Source organism: Thunnus maccoyii, chromosome 19 (assembly GCF_910596095.1).
Source record: "Thunnus maccoyii chromosome 19, fThuMac1.1, whole genome shotgun sequence".
NCBI classification, from domain to species: Eukaryota; Metazoa; Chordata; class Actinopteri; order Scombriformes; family Scombridae; genus Thunnus; species Thunnus maccoyii.
In genome coordinates, this window is record NC_056551.1 from 18,299,474 (window position 1) to 18,318,775 (window position 19,302).

At 40.3% G+C, this 19,302-nt stretch overlaps 1 protein-coding gene across 1 annotated transcript in view; it reads right to left on the reverse strand.

Annotated features, from left to right (window-relative positions):
- dym (dymeclin) overlaps positions 1-19,302 on the reverse strand; it is a 51,329-nt gene that overhangs the window by 20,688 nt on the left and 11,339 nt on the right. The window contains exons 9-14 of the mRNA XM_042395437.1: positions 14,362-14,547; positions 14,026-14,204; positions 12,199-12,324; positions 11,956-12,069; positions 11,606-11,700; positions 8,072-8,171 (exon numbers count right to left, since the gene is read on the reverse strand). Of these exons, the coding sequence (XP_042251371.1) occupies positions 8,072-8,171; positions 11,606-11,700; positions 11,956-12,069; positions 12,199-12,324; positions 14,026-14,204; positions 14,362-14,547 (800 nt within the window). The remainder of the gene's footprint in view (positions 1-8,071; positions 8,172-11,605; positions 11,701-11,955; positions 12,070-12,198; positions 12,325-14,025; positions 14,205-14,361; positions 14,548-19,302) is intronic.

Sequence of the window (19,302 nt, forward strand, 5' to 3'; positions counted from 1 at the left end):
AAATGTATAGGTGCAATTTACCTTCCTCATTTCTATATCTATTTCTCCCTTCCAGGTATTTTCACATGAAATGACAGGAAGCTCTGTGTGTGCACTGTAACCTCTGATTTCAGGGAAAGGGGTATGATAATGTACATCAGTCTGGCGGGAGGATTGGCTCCACATCAAAAGACTGCAAGAAATGTGACAGGATAATATAACATTCACACTTCAAGCAATCAATTCCAACTTTCAGGTAAACCATGTATGAAAGGAGACACTGATCTCTGTCCTTGCACATGATGTTGTCCTGGAGTCTCCATCAGCACCGTGGAATTAGATGAAATAGACATGGAGGAACGTCAGCGTATGAAGTTGCCATTTCTTATAATGTCTGACACTGGGACTTACGTTGAAAATACATGAGCTTTCCACTTGCAATGGAGCCAAGAGGGGGCTACACTGAACACAGACATATTTAAGTAATTTCATATAAAATATGCAGAGGGGAGAAAGATCAGGAGAGGAGATAGAAGTATTGGCGAAGGAGACTGGGAGCGAGGAGCACTTGAGATAGACTGAGAGACATTTGAGATATTTTAATACATTTCTCAAACAAAATATCTGTGCTTTTACTTAGGTGTGAGTTTTTACTTTTACACCACTGGTGTGGGAACATATTAACATATATGGACTCAAAGCAGAAATTGTAAAACATACCCAAGGCAATGAAAAAACGGCTGTGAAGTAAAATCTAACCTGATGAACGGCTGCGAAGACCCACCCCTGCTCTGCCTCTGATTGGCTCTGACCCTGATATATTTACCCTAAACATCTCACCCCTCATGCCTAAATCTAACCAACCTAACCGACGAAGTTAAGAAGTACTAGCCAATCAGAGGCAGAGTATGGCGGGTCTTTGAGGAATGCGGGTAGGGAAAAAATAAGGCTGATGAACGCCACTTTAAACTTAACTAAACAATCATTTTCAGGACAAGAATTAATGACACCAGATTGATGATGAACTCCAAAACCTGCTCAGCTAATGCAGTTTACCTCATAGACTGGACCGTAACCCGCTTTAAAAAACACAATTTCTAGTCGTCTATGAGCTATTGCAGCATTAATGGAAAACTTTGGATTTTGCAAAACATTTTTGTTGCCTCATAAGAAAGTGGCAAATTCCTGGAAGGCCTGACGATAAACAGAAGGCATAATGTTTATTATCAGTTGATATATCCTCTGGCTCTGCGTTTCCCCTAAACAAGAGGAATGGTGCTACAAAGCTAATGCATGTCTCTACTCTGGCTATTAAAAAGAGATCACAGATTGTGACTCAACCAGTGCACATAAACACATAGACAGGGTGGTCCAACATGCTTCTGGCTGTGTGTGTGTGTGTGTGTGTGTGTGTGTGTGTGTGTGTGTGTGTGTGTGCTTTTAGTCTCTTCCCAGAAATGTGCAACAGTAAACAGACTAAGAGAGAGAAGTAACATTACCACTGGCTGGGAGCATAAACATTGACACACAATGCAATTCAATGCAATCCAGCATATACTTCCTTCTTTTTATGTTTGTTTGTGTGTACAGGCACATAGTGCATGTCACTGCATATATCTCAAAGGGAAGAAAAAAAAATGCAATCAGAGGTGCAGAGGCTGCACAGAGCAACCGTGGGGCCCCCTGAGAGCTGTCCTGCTTGGACTGGGAGCATTTGGCTGTCCCCTGAGGGCTCAAGGGGCCCTAACCCTTCACTCTTTCTTCCCTGACACTAACCAGACACAGCAGCACAAACACATTCAGGGATGGGGAGGGTGGGGGGGAGTGTACTGTGTGTGTATATATATGAGAGAGAGAGAGACGGAGACCAAGAGGCAGACATCAAGAGGAAGAGAGGGAGGGGAAACAGAGGAGACAGAGAGAAAGAGAGAGACATTAACACATAAGCAGAATGCGCCCGGTTCTAAAGCTTGGAGCATTTGACGACGTTTTTTTCATACCCTTCTCTCAGTCTCTGCCTTGTAAAGAGAGCAATTACATGTGCAGGACAATCCCACATTAAACAAATATTAGTTCTCTCTCCAGAGCCAGACTCAGCCAAATTACATTGTTTCCAGATGCCCGTCACAAAAACACACTTACCATACCCTCCTCCTCTACTCTGCTCTGCTCTCCTCCTGCCTGTTTCTCCTCTCTATTGTTCTCCTTTTTTCCTCACCTTTAGCTCCTCTTCGTCTCTCCCTATACATCCCAAAACTTCCTCACTTCCCTAAAATTAACGCGAGTAACACCAGAGCAAGTTTTCAACTGCTCTGCCACATCTACCACTACTGAAAGAGGAGAGGAGAGCCAGAGATCAAGGAGACAAAGGAGTCAGCACGATGAGACAGCAATCCTTCTTTTGGATGTCACATCTCTCAAACCTCAATCTCAAATGACGGACCTTAGCCAGTGTGCCAGGTCATTATAACCGTCCAGATAAGAAATGCTATGCATGAGGATTTATGTAAATGTCAGTTTAAGATTCACACTGATGGCAGAGGGTAGAATGAAATGGCTGGTCAGCTAATGTTTATCTTACCGATAACATTTGTAACCGTTAACTCATGTATTGTGTTACTTTCTTCTCACATTTGCTGCTGCATTAAACATTTAACTAGCCGTTTATTTTTCATCTACAGTCTCATTCCTCTTCTGATAGGAACAAATGAGCTATATATTTGATTAACATTTACGCTATGTTCAAAGACAGTTCAAGCCCTAATTGTAACACACGCACATTTAGAAATCACACAGGACAAAAATAAACGGTCCTTAGTAAAACTCACTGCTGTATAATGGCTCAGTGCTGTTGTTTAAATCACATCTTTTAGACTTTTATGAAGTAATCTGATCAGAGGAGCTAGCTTAGCTGAGTGAACCAACTGACAAGCTAACGTTAGCTTGCTAATATCTGACATGACACTTTCAGAGAAAAAAAACATACTAAACCTCAAATTACAAAACTTTATGCCAATACAGTTCGACTAAATGACCAAATAACGATGGTTTACCCAGCATAATTGGATATTTCCCTCTTGCTGTAAACTGCGTGAATACAACTTATTCTAAAACACGAATATTGCTCCAGATATGCAGATAGAAATAAAACAATGTCAGAACCACATTCACAAAGTATTGGCAGTTAAGTTTTTTTTAATATTATATCTATGCCACACTTAATTTCAAATAAATATAAACAAGACTAAGACTCTACAGCCATGCTAGCAGCTTTATGGGGTTGTACTAATAGGGACAGTGATGCTTTGAGCTAAATGACAAGTTTAGCATAATAACATGCTCACAATAACAATGCTAACATGTTTAGCGCATATTATGTTTACCATGTTCACCATCTTAATTTAGCGTGTTAGCATGCCAACACTAATTAGCACTAACTTCCTGAGGCTGATGGGAATGCCAATAGTTTGCAGGAATTGCGTCATGAACAAAATCACCATAGCAGGGCTCAAAATTAGCAAAAAGTTAATTTTGAACCCTGCCAAAGTTAACACTATTTATACTGAGGTACACATGAATGTGTGTACATGGCAATCCATCCAATAGTTGTTGAAATATTCCAGTCGGGACCAAAGGGGTGCCATGCATAATGCTGCTAGAGTGGCTAATGAATTAAAAAAAAAAAACTTAGGGAAGATTTCACATAGGCTTGCAAACACATGACAAGGTTGCACACTGTATGAAAACAGTCAGACATAAAGCCAGACTGGAAGGTCCCTTTCCCTTTGAACGGCACAACACAACAGGCCTTATCAAACACTGAAAATCACCATGTTTACTACCAAAGACATGAGAAAAACTGATTATGCTCTTTTGTGTGGGTGCACAGAAAACCTAACTACTGTCCAAGACACAATTAAGCTGAATGTATATCTCTTGGTGGGTGTATGTGGGCAAATGCTCAGGGGGTAAACAACACAATATGTTCCTTTTCATTTAGAGATGTAAATAAAGCTAAACATTGACTTCTAGATGCGGATAGCAGACACAGGAACCCTTGTAGACATGGGAACCAATGTCACACTGAGTTAGTATAGTCTAAGCTCAAGGATAACGGCGGTATCAGAAAAGTTGACCAGTTCTGTCGTAAAACTCTATGACCCAGACTAGATGTCTGACACTATTCTTGGAAAAAAGACCCTCATTGTGAAATTCCCATGAAATAATAATACTAGAATTCTGCCTTGCGCCCTTGAGCAACACACTGACTCTTCAAAAGTAGGAGTGCTGTTGCGTAGCAGGCCTCACACTTTGACCTTCCACTGCATGTTTTTGTCTTATTATTGTTGTCGTAACTATTATATTCGCTCTGAACACACTCTCCTAAGAGAACATGTGGCTGGACTGATATCTTTAATGATGGCAATGTAATTTCTCTTACGTTTTTCTTTTCTGTTTTCAGTCATATATTGTGTGCGATTATGCACGTGTGTGTAAATAAAATAGAACATTAAAATAAGCCCTGAAGGAAGGATGCATCAAAACAAAGCTGGATAATTGCATTTTACATGTTTTTATGTGTGTGTGTGTGTGTGTTTACGTGTGTCTATGGATGTCTGTTTGTAAGAGGCTTCATCAGACAGTCGCTACATGGTTGAAGGAGCACTCAAATAAACTCATGTTTCCCCAACACCTAAGGGCATCTGTGGGGACCTACTAATAGCCTACATCTTCAACCCCCAAATGCACAGACACGCACACACACACACACAAATATGTTCACACACACTTATCCAGAACCATGCAAATCTAATGAGACAGCCAGACTGAGACCTAGACAGACAAACCTGAAGGCAAAGGTGCCTGAACACAAATACAATTATACATAGTCAACAACATGCACTCATCGGTCAGGTGTGACTATTGGGATCCATAGATAGTTTATTGCATTGGGACAACATTATGATTAATTTATTGCTTCAAGCTCCACCACTTAGCTACTGCTGTGGTGCTATTAAGATTTCAATTTCAGATTAACACTGATCTTTCAGAGAAATTTCAATATTACTTTGGTACCAGTGTGACTGATTTTAATATTCAATTTCATAAATGTTCAATACTTTCATCAAATATTATCCTACAAGTGGAAATGCTTTCAGTGCAAATTAAACATGGGGGATGTGGGCTGCAAAAATAATGAGAAGAAGACAAAGGATTGGAGCAGACAGAGCTAAAGTCTGTCACTTGACAGTGGGCCTGCAGCAACAAACCTTTAGATTTTATACTTTCCAGGGGCTGAAAACGTCACAAAAAGCATCAAACAGTGCCCCGCATCCTAAACTGGCTGACATTACTGCTGCCATAAGCCAAATACGGAGTTGCCTCTTTTACAGTAGAAAAATGTTTCAAAATCCATGATAGAGAAGATGCTAAAAAGCAGACCAAAGCATGTGTGGTAGCACATTATACATTATTATTATATTAATAATGATTTAAAATTATAATTTAGATAATCAATAATTAATTTAAGTGACTTATTAAATAAAATTACAAAACATTGCTGGTTATGGTTCAGAATTGAATTTCTGTGATGACTTGCTTGCTTTTCAAGCCATAATAAGCCACTTTGTCACAGTCATGATGACTGATGACAGTCATCATGACAGTCATCATAACTGTTGGGTAAAGTCAGGTGTAGTCAGAAATGAGCAGTGATGTCACGATGTACTCACACCGTGGAGTACACTTTTACATCACTGCAGCAAGGTGAAAAGTTAAGTGACTCTTTAAAGACTGACATTTTATGTATGAGTCAAACAATTTTACTTTAATACTGATGGCAGAGGGGTAGAAATAAATGGCTGGTCAGCTTGTATTTGCTTTTCAAATCATTATAAAATGTAAATAATCTGGATTATTTCCTCATTGATTGCAAATCAGACCCCTTAAAGTTTGCTTACCAAGCTGGTAAAGGTGCGGACGATGCAACACCCTTCATTCTCGATAGTGTGTATAAGCACCTCAAGAAACCCAAATCTCATGTGAGACTTTTATTCACTGATTTCTCTTTGACTTTTAACAACAAGCAGCCTCATTTTGATTGAGCGACTTGCTTCTTATTTTACATTACCTGATCAGCTTTTGATGCTAGTTTTAGATTTTCTAACGGACAGAATCCAGCAGGTTTTGGTGAATGGACATATGTCCAACACCAAGGTCTCAAATACAGGCTCATCCCAAGGGTTGTATCCTGCCCCCCCCTCCACCCACCACGCTTTTTATTATGTATACAGACAGCTGCAGGACTTCTCAAGAGGGCAACTATCTTGTGAAATTCTCTGACAACACTGCCTTATTGTCTCTTCTCCAGGGCTCGGAGCCAGATCCTGGTTGTGCCCTACCTGCCTTTGTTAAATGGTGTGATGTTAACTTTGTCAACCTTAATGTATCAAAAACTAAGGAATTAACCATTGATTTCATGCAGAATAGTGACAAACCAAAGCATTATACATGGCGAGGATGTTCAAATTGTCAACACATATAAGTATCTCGGAACAGTGTTCAACTCTCAACTAAAGTAAACACAGTCAGTTGTCAAGTGTGGACAACAAAGAGCTCACTTGATGCTGAAGCTAAACTCTTTTCATGTCTGTGATACTATTTTATGTAAATTTTTATCAATCATTCATAGAAAGTCTTCCAACTTTCTCATTTATTTGCTGGTTTAATGGGTTGTCTGTGAAGGACAAGAATAGCCCAAATCGTATTGTGAAAGCCTGCTCCAAGATAATTGGAGCCCAGCAAAGAGACTTGTGCTCCCTCTGGGAGAAACAGGTGGCCCAGAAAGCAAAAGGAATTATCAGCCAATCTGACCATGTTCTGTCCAGTGAATTCACTGTAATGCCTTTAGGCTGGCGTTATAATGTGCCCCTTAGGAGAACAAACCGCTACTGTAAGTCTTTCATTCCTTCCGCTATCAGGCTACTAAACGCCGACAGTAGTCATTTTAAATGACTGTTTCATTCCTTTAAACTTGATTATTTATATGAATTATAACAAAATGTTTTATTTATTTACTACTGCTCGTTGTTTCCTTGTATTGACCCATGCATGTTGATCTGTTGCCTCTGACTTATAACTACCTTGCCTGTGAGTTTTGGAGTTGTGTGTATGGACTGGGTAAGCTGCGAATGTACTGCCCTTCTTGGGATCAATAAAGTTGTCTGAATCTGAATTTTGGGAAATACACTTATTGGCTTTCTTGCCGACATTTAAATGAGAAGATTGATACCACCCTCATGTCTGTATGCTATATGAAGCTACAGCCAGCAGTTGGTTGGCTTAGTTTAGCACAAAGACTAGAAACAGGAGGAAACAACTAGCCTGGCACTGTCAGAAGGAAACAAAATCCTGCTACCGGCGCCTCTAAAGCTCAGCTATTAGCATGTTATAACTCATTTGTTTAATCTGTACATAAATTGATGTGTAAAAATTACAATTTGTGGTCTTACTGGGCGTTATGTGCAGGAATACTTCTTGGCTGGGAAGTCATTGCGCCTGGCCAAGAAACAGTCCTGCACATAAGCCCCTGGCTAGCTGTTTCCCCCTGTTTCCAGTCTTTATGCTAAACTAAGCAGCTGCTGGCTATGGCAATCATATTTAATGGACAGACATGAAAGTGATAGCAATCTTCTCATCTAACTTTCAAGAGGGAAAATAACCACATTTCCAAAGTGTTGAACTCATTAACGTTATATTTTGGGCTATTGTAACAAATAATGTATCATTAAATGAAAAACAAATCAATTAATTGATGGTTAAATTTTTTGTTGCAGTCTCAAGATCAAAAATTTAAAATGCTGACAAAGGTCAAAATTAAGGCACTTTGGGCTCTTCTTATTGCTTTTCCTCAAAACTGGTCTGCCAGTTTATCCCTAGGGACTTTAACCTCACACTAAAGCGTCACACATAATAAACTTTCAAATTATGCATGTCTACTACTGTACCTTATCAAAGTACAAATAATTTGGCAACCACCAATAAACCAAATGCAAACTGTGTGTGTGTGTGTGTGTGTGTGTGTGTTACTCACATAGTCGGGCAAGGCTGTGTTATCTCCCTGTCTGCCTCTCAGACTCTGTGTTGCCTGCTCCAAAACCTTGTTGTGCTTTTTGGAAAGCAAAGCAAATAAACTGCAGGAGAGATACAAAGAGAGAGGAAAGGAGTGAGAGTAGTAATGACAGATGAATGATACACTAAAATACGCAGTCGTCATATTGCACATGTTGACCTGTAATTTATGTCCCTTAAATACTCAAATAGTGGCCTTTACTTACCTCAAGTAAAAGAGAGAGGCCTTTATTTAAAACAGATTACTATTAGAAAACGGGCTTGTTTTGCTCTGTAAATGAGGCCTTTAAAATAACGAGTAATAATGAGTCTTGCAACAACAAAATAATCATGAAATTTATGTGTAAAAATAAAAATTACACTTAATTTACAATCACAACTCCTGTGATCTGGCTTATATTTGCCCGACAGGTCACACAGCCTTAATTACTTTGTGAGAATTTCCAGTATTTCCAGTAGTAGGTGACAGCCTTCCATTTGACCCAGTGGCTCATAGACTTGCTTTAACCTTACTGTATGTTGTTTGTGTCTGTAGAGATGCTGTATGTGAGGAGATTACATGATTGCACAGACATACATCAGGAGTCATAGAGTCTGCTTGGGCAACCTTGGATTGTAGCAATAGTGTTAGTCAGTGCACACACACACACACAAAAACACGCACCATTAATGACACAGTGTTCATGTCACAGTAAACTGATTCATTCAACATGTGTGGTCATGCAAGAGACTAGACAGAAGACACATTTTTTTCTCAAGATGTTCAGCTTTGAGTACCTCCAGTGCAAAGAACACACAATAATTAGTAGTGTAATTAAAAAAACGTTAAATCTAATTTAATATATTGGTAGCGTTTCTTTCATTACTCATCATATTAACTACAGAAGTGCATGAAGTGAGTGACCTTCTGTTTTTAATAAAACTTTTCAATCGTCTTGCTGGGCTCTCAGATTTTTTTGTGTTCTCCAATGGAAAAAAATTGCAGAATAAACTAGATTCAATGACAGCAAAAGACTTGGGAAAAGCAAGAACAGACTTCAGCTAAGCCCTTTAGAGCTGCACCTGTTCACCTGTCGGCACTGGAAAACACACATACATACACAAAATCTATCAGCATTCTTTATCTTTAGCTAAATGGCCAAATAGAGCTATTTGAACAGCTATGAAGAGATCTACTTGTTACCTACAGACTGCTTAATAGGACCTGTTGTACTATTTAGTCGTTTTTTTCTATTTCAAATGAGAGACCACCGAGCAAGCTCCCACCGGGACCCTTGCCCACAATAACGCGGGGTAACTAGCTGTTCTGTCCGTTCCCCTCACTTATGCTGAGGCAGTCATTGTGATGTCACAAAAAGGATCTTTTATGTACACATCTTAAACTCAGATTTAAGGTGAGCCCAGAGAAACTTCGGTCCTTTTGCAGATGAATTTGAAAACAAATTCTGCACAGTGAGGGTCAAACTTCCAAATGAAGTAACAATAAGCTAAACATATTTTTGAGTGGAAGGGGGACTTTAAAGGGTGATATGCAATGATGGCTTTCTGATGGAGCTACGCTGCTCAGGTACTGCAACATCGAGCTATATTTGAAAAAAAACTATTTCAGGCTTTATCACATATTCTCTTTGGTGATACGCCAATTTTTCCTTTTTTTTTTTTTTTTTTTTACAATTGATGGAAATGTACCTAAAGTTCAATCAGTTGACTGTGGACTACTGAAAACTAGGCTGTGTCTGTTGAATCCGCAGACATCAAAGTAATCAGTGAATGAAAAGACACGAGCCGAGAGGAAACTGTGGATGGGCAAGAGACAGAGGAAATATTGATGGAGACAGAGGATAAATACAAAACAATAGAAAAAGATATGGGGTGGTGGCGGGCGGAATATTACCCACTACTGTGTGTAAATAAACAGCACCAGCCGCCACTCTCTCTCGGAGTCAATTAAGGAGCAGAGTTCAAGGCTTCCTGGTTGAAATTTGGAAATTCCTGGCAGGAAATTCCCTTTATCTTGCCTGCCAGCCAGCCAGCCAGCCAGTTAGTTAGTTAGTTTAGCCCAACCCAGGCCATCATAATCATCATCATTATCATCAGACATGGAGTCAGTTGCTCAACATTACGACAAGACAGACAAGTACACATTCACAGACAGTGTTCCTTTCTGACTCAAAGCACCAGAGACTCACAGATATAGAGAAAGACACAGGCAGCGAGATAAGAGGAATCCTTGTGTGTGCGTGAATGTGTGCACGTCTTCAGGGAAGGAAACATTCCTTCCTGTGTGCCTGAAGTTAACAAACAGACATGAATGACTTTATGCTTGTGTGTGTGTGTCTGTTTGTGTGTGTGGTTTGGACCTTCGCCTCGCAAGTCTTCCGTCTCCTCATGGGCCAAACCCTTTCCCTCAATTCCCTCACGTTACATAATGTTCTTCTCTACACAAGCACACCACTCTTTCAATATTTAATGCCTTAGTCTCTTCTGCTGCAGCCACTGTCAAGTTACTACAACAATAAATATTTTGTGCTGATTCAACATGAATCATTAACATTAATGAGTTTGTTTTTGTGTGAATTAGAATTTCCACTCTTGTGTTTGGGCAATTTTGTGTCTCTCTCTTTTGGCTTCTTTGTTTGCCTCCGATGCATTTTTTAAAAAATCTAGTGAAGAAGGTCAAGTCCTGAAGAAGCAGCAATTTAAAAAATTGAAATAGATTTCAGCGAAAAATGTCAGACAGCGCATCACCTTCGTGGGCAACAGCTCTAATTTAAGCAATCTTATTTTACATAGTCTGCCAAAAAGGAAACACTTCAGCACAGTTTAGAGATGGTAGGGTTGGGTGATGTGTTAATATAGACTGTAGGATGATATAAATTGGTCTACCATCAGAGATTTTGGCATTTAACATCTTTAAATGTATTAGACCATAGTAGCAAATGTTGCAAATCAATTAGCAGGACTTTTTTAGTGACAAAATTAGATTTTTGTACACATTTTGTTTCATAATTGTGATGACCTATTTTGATTTGTCATCTATTTTATTCACTGAATTATCAAAAAAAAACATTTCTGTCTGGTTATTTCATCCATGAACAGTTTCTCAATTTATTATATAAAGATGTGCATTGATATTGTGATATAAAATTACATATACTGATAATTTTATCCATATCATCCATCCCTGGTTGGTGGATATAAAGACTATGAAAAAAACTATGAAGGTCAAGACAGATTCTAATTTAAACCATTAAAGATAAAAATCAAATGTCAAAACATACACAATAAAAACAGACTTGGTTATGTGTTGTTTTAAGCCACTATTAATATTCTGCCAAAGAATACATTTATATGCATAGTAAGACAAGAGCTGGGATAGGTTGTATAGAAAATGGATGGATAGATGGAAGAAAATAGATACCATCTAACATTTTCTATCATCCTCTGTTCTGTTCTGTGTGGATTTTCAAATTGTACACCTGCAGTATGTCCTCACCTGATGATGCGCTGGGCAGCATACTGGTGGAGACACCGAAACTGTGCTGACATGTTTGCGAGTGCGGCCAGACAGTTGGTGTGGAGGTACTTATCCTAGAGGGGGTGGGTGCACACATAAACACACACAAACACACACACACACACAATGATGATCTTGTTAAACTTCAAGTCACTCATTTTCATCTTTACAGTTCTACCATGACAAATGCTGCATGTGGATGTTACTTATTTATGTAATAAATTACTATTTAGACATATAAATGTGCCTATAGCGGATGGATTTCTGTATACACATCATGTTTGCAAATGCACAAAGTGTGTGAGCGTCTGCATGTATGTGCAGCGTACCCTTGTCCGGGTCATATTGAACTGGATGGTGCGGATGACCACCAGGATGAGCAAACTGCCAAGTGATATCTCTGTCAACGACCTCTCTGTGTACCATGAGATGTTCTTCAATACCTGAGGGAATGAGAAAGAGAGAAACGGGACATGAATGAGGAATAATTTACTATAATCCCGGCAATTGCAGATAATTGAGGGTTGCAGTGCCGACGTGAATGGTGTGTATTAAACTCGGTGTCTACCCACCACCTCATGAATGGAGCGATTGAAGGCGTCGTCTTCTGTAAGGATGAGGAGAATGATGAGGGCCATGTAGACATGATGAGAATTTCTGTCTTCCACGTGGTAAAGGATCTCGAGGATGGGCAACACCTGAGAGGAACAGTGAGAGAGGAAGAGGAAGGGCTGAGCATGTGCGATGATGTCGCAATAACATTTATTAGATCCGTGTTACAAGACTTCTGACTTCTTTGTGTGCATGGGCATTTGTCTGAAGATAAAAAATGAGTCATGTATTTGCCACAGCCCTGCAAATTCAACAGTTACATTCCTCCGTTCCTAATTTTGGTGCTTGACTATAGGGGAGTCCGAATCTGTGGATTTTCTGGCTATTTGTGGGCAAGGCCTTGGAGGCGGCATGAGGGGGCAAACTGCACAAGCAATAGATGGAAAAACTGAAGACCTGAATACACACTCGAAAATGCATTCAGAGGGACAAAAGCCATTAAAATCATATAATTAGTATGACTGCATACAATACAGTCCTGATTCCACCTGTGGAGCTAACAGAGTACCAAGTCAAACAGACAAAAAAAAAAAAAACAGGAAAAACTGCACTTCAGATATCTTTTCACACTTTTTTGAGAGCTCTGAACCGTGACTGCTAAACTAAAAGGTGGAGACGGATGTGACAATCAGACGCAGCACGCGGAACAGATGGTGAAAGTGTGCAAAAGATTTTACTCTGGGAATCACACTGTCAGAGTGACAGCAGTGAGTGGCTAGCATAGCGAGTGAGGAACACACACAGTTGCGGTGTTAGCTCATTACGCTCTTGTGCAGTGGTGCTTTATTGTTCAGTAGAGAAGTAGCAGTACTCATTGGTACCCCCCCTACATGATGAGCTCAATCTAGATCTGCTAATGATGGTATTTTATTGTAGATGCTATATGGGGAAAAAATAGAGAATATGCAGAGAGGTCATATTGACAGGGATTTAATTGACCTACAGTTTCAAAACCTGCACATGTTTAGCTGTAGTCTTGAATTTATAGCATTTTTTTGTTGTTAGCGGTTCAGATGTTGTTTTCTCAACTCTCTAAACATGGCACAAAGGCTTGACAGATACCATTTAACTCTAACTTCCACACATTAATATGTCAACACATGTCAGAAACCCCTGAAAAATGATAATCACAATGCACAGTACAATCACATTATTTGGATAATTCGCCATAAGACCACATTATTTTGTGCTACGCTGTGTGAAAAAGTCTAATTTGTGAACGTGTACCATCTGACATGCTGAGCTAAAAGCTTGAAATCCATTCAGTAAATGCCCCAGTACATTCACTCTGCTATAAACAATAACTGGCACTGTCCCACATGAGTAGAACAGCACCAGCTGCCACTGCATACATCTTCACTGTTTACTGAGCCATAGCACTGGTCCTACATGAAACAATGTCACGGCCAAACCCATTTCCGTAAGATTTTAAAAGACTATACTTGAGTATTTGCAATTCCACTAGTAACTGCTTTTCTTAACTGATGTCCAAGTTAAGCTGTATGTGTCTATTATTGTACACAGGTCTCTCTTGAAGGAGATTATGATCTCAAAGGAAGGAAGGAAGGAAGGAAGGAAGGAAAGAAGGAACTCTATAAAATGTTTTGTTGAGAATTACCTAATCACACTCTTATTCATTTTAATAGTGTTGTTTGCTTTCGCTTTGATAAAAAAAAAAACCCTAAAATGCCAGATTCAGAAAGGAATAAATGTACATGCATTTGTGCACCACACTCTGTAAATGAACAACAAAATCAAAGCGTCTTTGTTGCTTCGTTCCTACCCACCAGATTGTCCATGTCGGTTCTGGAGAGCATGTACGTCCTCATGTTGGCGTTCTGATGAAGCAGCGTGTAGAGCAGTAGTGTGGCCTGATCTGAGCGCTGCTGCTCACACAGCGCTGTGTACAGACTGTTGAAATTGATTTGGAAAGTGTGAGGTTGTTCCACAGGCAGCGACGATGTGTCTACATGGGCAGAAGCAATTATAATCAGAATTAGTGGATCGTATTCTGGCGCAGTTCGTACATATAAACGACATGTTCTCAGCAGCAACTACAATATGCAATAAAAAAAATGTACAACAGATTAAAATAAATAATATGTCAACTGTGCATATATTACCTTGTGTGTTTCTGAAACAAGTGATAGCCTGGCGGTAAGGGTTGGGCCAATCAGGCCCGTCTGTCAGATTGGCTAAGACCAGAAGTAACAAAAGGCTCTGATTGGACAAAGGTAAGGGGTTGTGTTCCTGGTCCATCCCTGCTTTGCTGCCAGCTCCTCCTAATGTGAAGACACTCCACAGACCACCTGAAGACACAACAGACACACAGGTAAACACACGAGTGCAGCATTACTATATATGATTTTTATTTCTGTTGAATTATTTCTGTTACTTATTTGTTATTAATTTTCTTTTCAACTAGAAGAAATATTTCATGTCAATTGTCTCACATTACAGTGAGTAGATTTAAGACAGGCCTGAGAACTGCAGCTCTCATTTTCAGTACAACAGATGGGTAATCTGTGTAGGATCCAGTAATGAAGAGCAGTCAGGTTGTGTATGTCAACCTTTTTATAGAAAGCACTAGAGTCATTCTCATAACTGATTTACGCTTCATAGGGGGAAAAAATGAGTATGTGCAGCCAGACTGATGTAATCAAGGCCAAAATGGGCACAATGGAGTCACGCACAGTGGTTTGCAGCACCTGAAATTTGAAACAACATAGACGGCGCCAGAGAACAAAGAGAAACTAGAACTACTGGCCAACTGGAGCCGTGTTCGTTTTTCTTGTTGGGGGGGATGAGAGAGGGAGAGCCGAATTTCCTACGAAGCCGCTGAAGTGCTGGTGCTTTCAGGCGTCATGTGAAGCACGAGAAGCATGAGCAACAAGGTACACAGATGACATTCTCTGGCTCCTGCACGTCTAGCTGCACAGAATGCATGAACCGAAGCACCAGTGAGAGGCAGCGCGGCGGGTGGGTTGTAGGTCCACACTGATCAAGCTACTGAAAATGAGGAGAAGCCAAGTAGATCTGTTGCCATCTAGTGGCGAAGGATAGAAGAGCAGGACGTTCTCTCTCCTTGTTGAAGAATAATGTCACTAAGTCATCCTGATCCGACTATGACACAATCATTTCATCTGTTTACTTGGTTGCTGACCCATAAAAGATGTCAGACAAGCGAAAAAGGAGATGCTGTTTCAAAACATTATGTGCAAAGACCTCCTATTACATAAAACAGTAAAAGTTTTAAACCGTTTCATATACTTTTCCTTGTGAAGAGTTTCTTTTCAACAGCTTGTGACTGTTTTAAATTGTTAGTAACATCTATAGTTTATATGTTGGTCTGCCCTTAAATTCACTAATGGCTAGTAAAGAGCTACTCCCAGCATTTGTGTTTACAACTGTGTGTGCAATTCCAGAGAGGAGTTTATATTTCAACAAGAGGACATCAACAAGCTGCATCCACAACAGAAAGAAAACCCCCGAGCAACAAATGACATCATTTGTACTGGTCATTCTCCCCTAATTTCTGTCTCTCTCTCCACACACACGATAGTCTTTCTTCCCTCTGCTGCACAGAGAGAGAGAGGAATGAGTGTGAGAGAGTGTGAGAGAAAACTAAATCTGGGGAGAGAGAGAGAAAGAGAGAGAGAAAGACAGAGAGAGAGAGAGAGAGGGCCAAGTTGTGACGGAGCCCTGTTCATCTCATCACTGGCACCAGAGTGACTGGCCCGACAGTGTCAGAGTACCCGGTCTGGCAGCCACATTTCCTGTACTCTCGCACTCACATTCGCAGAGCTCTATTTTACCTTAGTGGGTGCTGTTTGTTATCCATCTGGCTCAGCTCCCTCTGCCTGTCTGCCTGCCGACCACATAAACCCAATAATGCTACACTGCTTAGGCTGCTCGGGCCCTGGCCGGCCGCCCAGTGGAAAAAGAGGAGGAGGACATGAAGAGGAGGAAAGGGAAGGGGAAAGTGAGGAAAAGAGAAGGTCACACACGGACATAGAAGCTGGCACGCAGAATTTGGGCTTCGGGACTCGGTGGCAGTGAAGGCATCGTATTGTGAGACATGCGACGCAACTGCACCCACAAATTCCTACTTTAAAACTTTGCCGTATGAGCCTGTATCCACGACAACATTTAAGAGTTGATCTTTCCACCTTTTTTTTAAACAAATGTCAACAAGTCTCTTAACAATATTTACACATAGCAAACGTCTATTAAAATCCATTAAAACAGGCTGAAAAACAGTGCATGATGCAAGTTTTCTGCAAAAGAAGATGAGCTTTAATGACTAATTTCTGCAGGATAGGTTAAACATCTGCTTTTCTGTTTCACCTGTGTCACCTGCAACATCCATTTGATCATGTGACCACCTCAGTGGGCCTGTGGAGACACTAGATACTGTAAGGGAGCTGAGGTGGGAAATCATTCCTCATAGTTATAGCTGAGAACATATGCTTCAGTGTAGACGGAGATACCGGGCGAACCGAGACAGACAAAATATGCTTCTTACTTATTTACTTGCATAACAGTGAATGAAATATGACATCAGGGCTTCGGGCCAGTGGCTTGGCCAAGTATGCAGACATAGACACACACACACACACACACACACACACACAAAGTATGCCGGACTCGTGATGATTATCCAAAAATGCACATGGGGAGACATGCTGTACAGACAATAAATAAACACACTCTTCTGATAATCCCACACAAATCAAAATATACTGTATGCTCAAAGAGCTTTTACCCAAACCCAATCCAAATCCCTGCTAAAAAAACAAAATACATACAACATATGAGAACACTCCACAGGCTTAGAATAATTTGGAAACAATTACTATAATCATATTAAAAAGCTAGCGCTAATATGTTCAATTAATCTTCTAATGACCTTTCCCAGGATATTTTACTGGTAAGTGTGCGATACTAACGAGGACCTTATACACATACATGTAGACATCACAAGGTGGGTAGTGTAGAGTAGCAGAGAGGAGATGAAAGGAGAGTAGAGTAGAGAAGCGAGAGGAGAGGAGAGGAGAGGAGAGGAGAGGAGAGGAGAGGAGAGGAGAGGAGAGGAGAGGAGAGGAGAGGAGAAAAAGCTCTGAGTTGCCAGTCTGGGTGATAATCCCCCCTGCAGACGCTCGCTCAGACTCAGACAGCAGAGTGTGTAAAAGCAAGAGAGGAAGAGACATCCTACCCCCCCCCCCCCCCCCCCTTCCCCACACACACACACATTAAAATGGCGACAGAAATCAAGCACTGTTTTTCTTTGACAATGACCAGTATTCAGATCTGGGGACCGTCCAGCCTGTCTGTGAATCCAAGTGTGTAGGTATGAGTGATCTGACATCCAAATATGTTCTCCTCAAATAACATATGAGGACCAGTGATTCCTCAATAACAATGGGAATGTAAAGTATTCAGTATTCAGTCTAGTCCAGAAAATTTTGAGACCTTAACTTTATACTTACTTACTATTTTTGCCCACTGTTTTTGGACCTAGACAGAGATACCTACAGTTTCAGAAAGCCACTGGTTTCCATTATCGTTGTCTGGGGTAATGCTGAATTAAAAGTCTGCATTGCATAACCTTGCAACAATAATGCAACTTTGACAAAAGTTAATGCAGACTTCATATCCACTGAGATGGATTACACAGGTCAAGAATGTTTCAGGGGCCTACTAATTTATCATCATGCCACAAAGAATTTAATGGAAACCAATAGATGCCTGATAATTTGTAAGTGATTTATATTAAATTAGCCAATACATGCAAAACCACTGGTGTGGTCCTTTAAACGGTCACTCAAATGATTTTTTTTTTATTGCTGCTATAAAGTTGGGAGACTCACAAGAGGCAAATTAAAAGAAGATGGCTGAGATATCCTTGACTTTTTGTCCTTGCTATTGGTCGAGCTCAGAAAACATTGGATCCTACATTTCCCATACTGCCAATAGCCAATAGCATCTATTTGTTAGACCTTACCTGCCTGGTGAATGGTCAATTTGTAACATACTCTACCATGACACCATCCGGGTTATTTTCTTCATCTTCACAAAGCTCCTCCAGAGCCACTGAGGACGGGACACGTACTAACCACTTATGTGTAAAATTCTCCTCTAATTAACTGAACATTTGCTCATGAGGCAAAGATCAAGAAATTCAGTTGATATTTATGGTACTGCAGAACAGCACTCATACATACACCCATTTTCCACATTTTTAATAAAATGTACTTGTTTGTATAGTCTGTCAATGGGCGATGACTGTGTGCATACGAGACAGAGAGACAGAGAAAGAAAACAAGTGTTTTGTTTCTGAGCTCTGGGCATAAGAGAGCTTGTGTCTCTGTTGGTCTGCGCGTGTGTGTATAAGGGAGGCGGCTGCAGACAGACAGGCTCTAGGGGATTACAGAACAGGACAGGGCACCATAACTCATCGGGCCGATCACTGGCCACAGACAGACAGGCTGGGTGCATGCTGATGGCTCACTGATAGGAATCTGCCACCAACAACCGACAAAGAGCATTTATCTGTGGGGGAAACCCATGGGCGCAGTCCTATTCTCACACTCAAACAAACATCCATTCAACATACAAACACAGAGCACACTACCAGTCTAACACACACATACTCTGTTAATTTTTGACTCATCACTTTCATCTACGTTGGCATGGATGTCAGCACGACTTGCACTTTGATTTCGCAGATTAGTCATATTTCTGGCTCCTTGGCTCTTTTAATTCTCTCTCTCTCTCTCTCTCTTGTAATTTGACTATCATTCCTATAATTTATGATGACATTTTTACTCTCTGATGATGATGAGATGTAATGTGGGAACGTGGTGACGTCACTAGAACATCAAGTAAAGATGTTAATCAATGCCAAATATCGATTATTAGCAATAGTTTAATAAATTCACGACAAAAGGTCCAACTTAAAGGTGCGGTGGGAAGAATTTAGCGGCATCTAGCGGAACGGACCTGGCAGAAATGGAGTATACTACTCATAAGTATGTTTATATTATGTTATAATCACCTGAAAA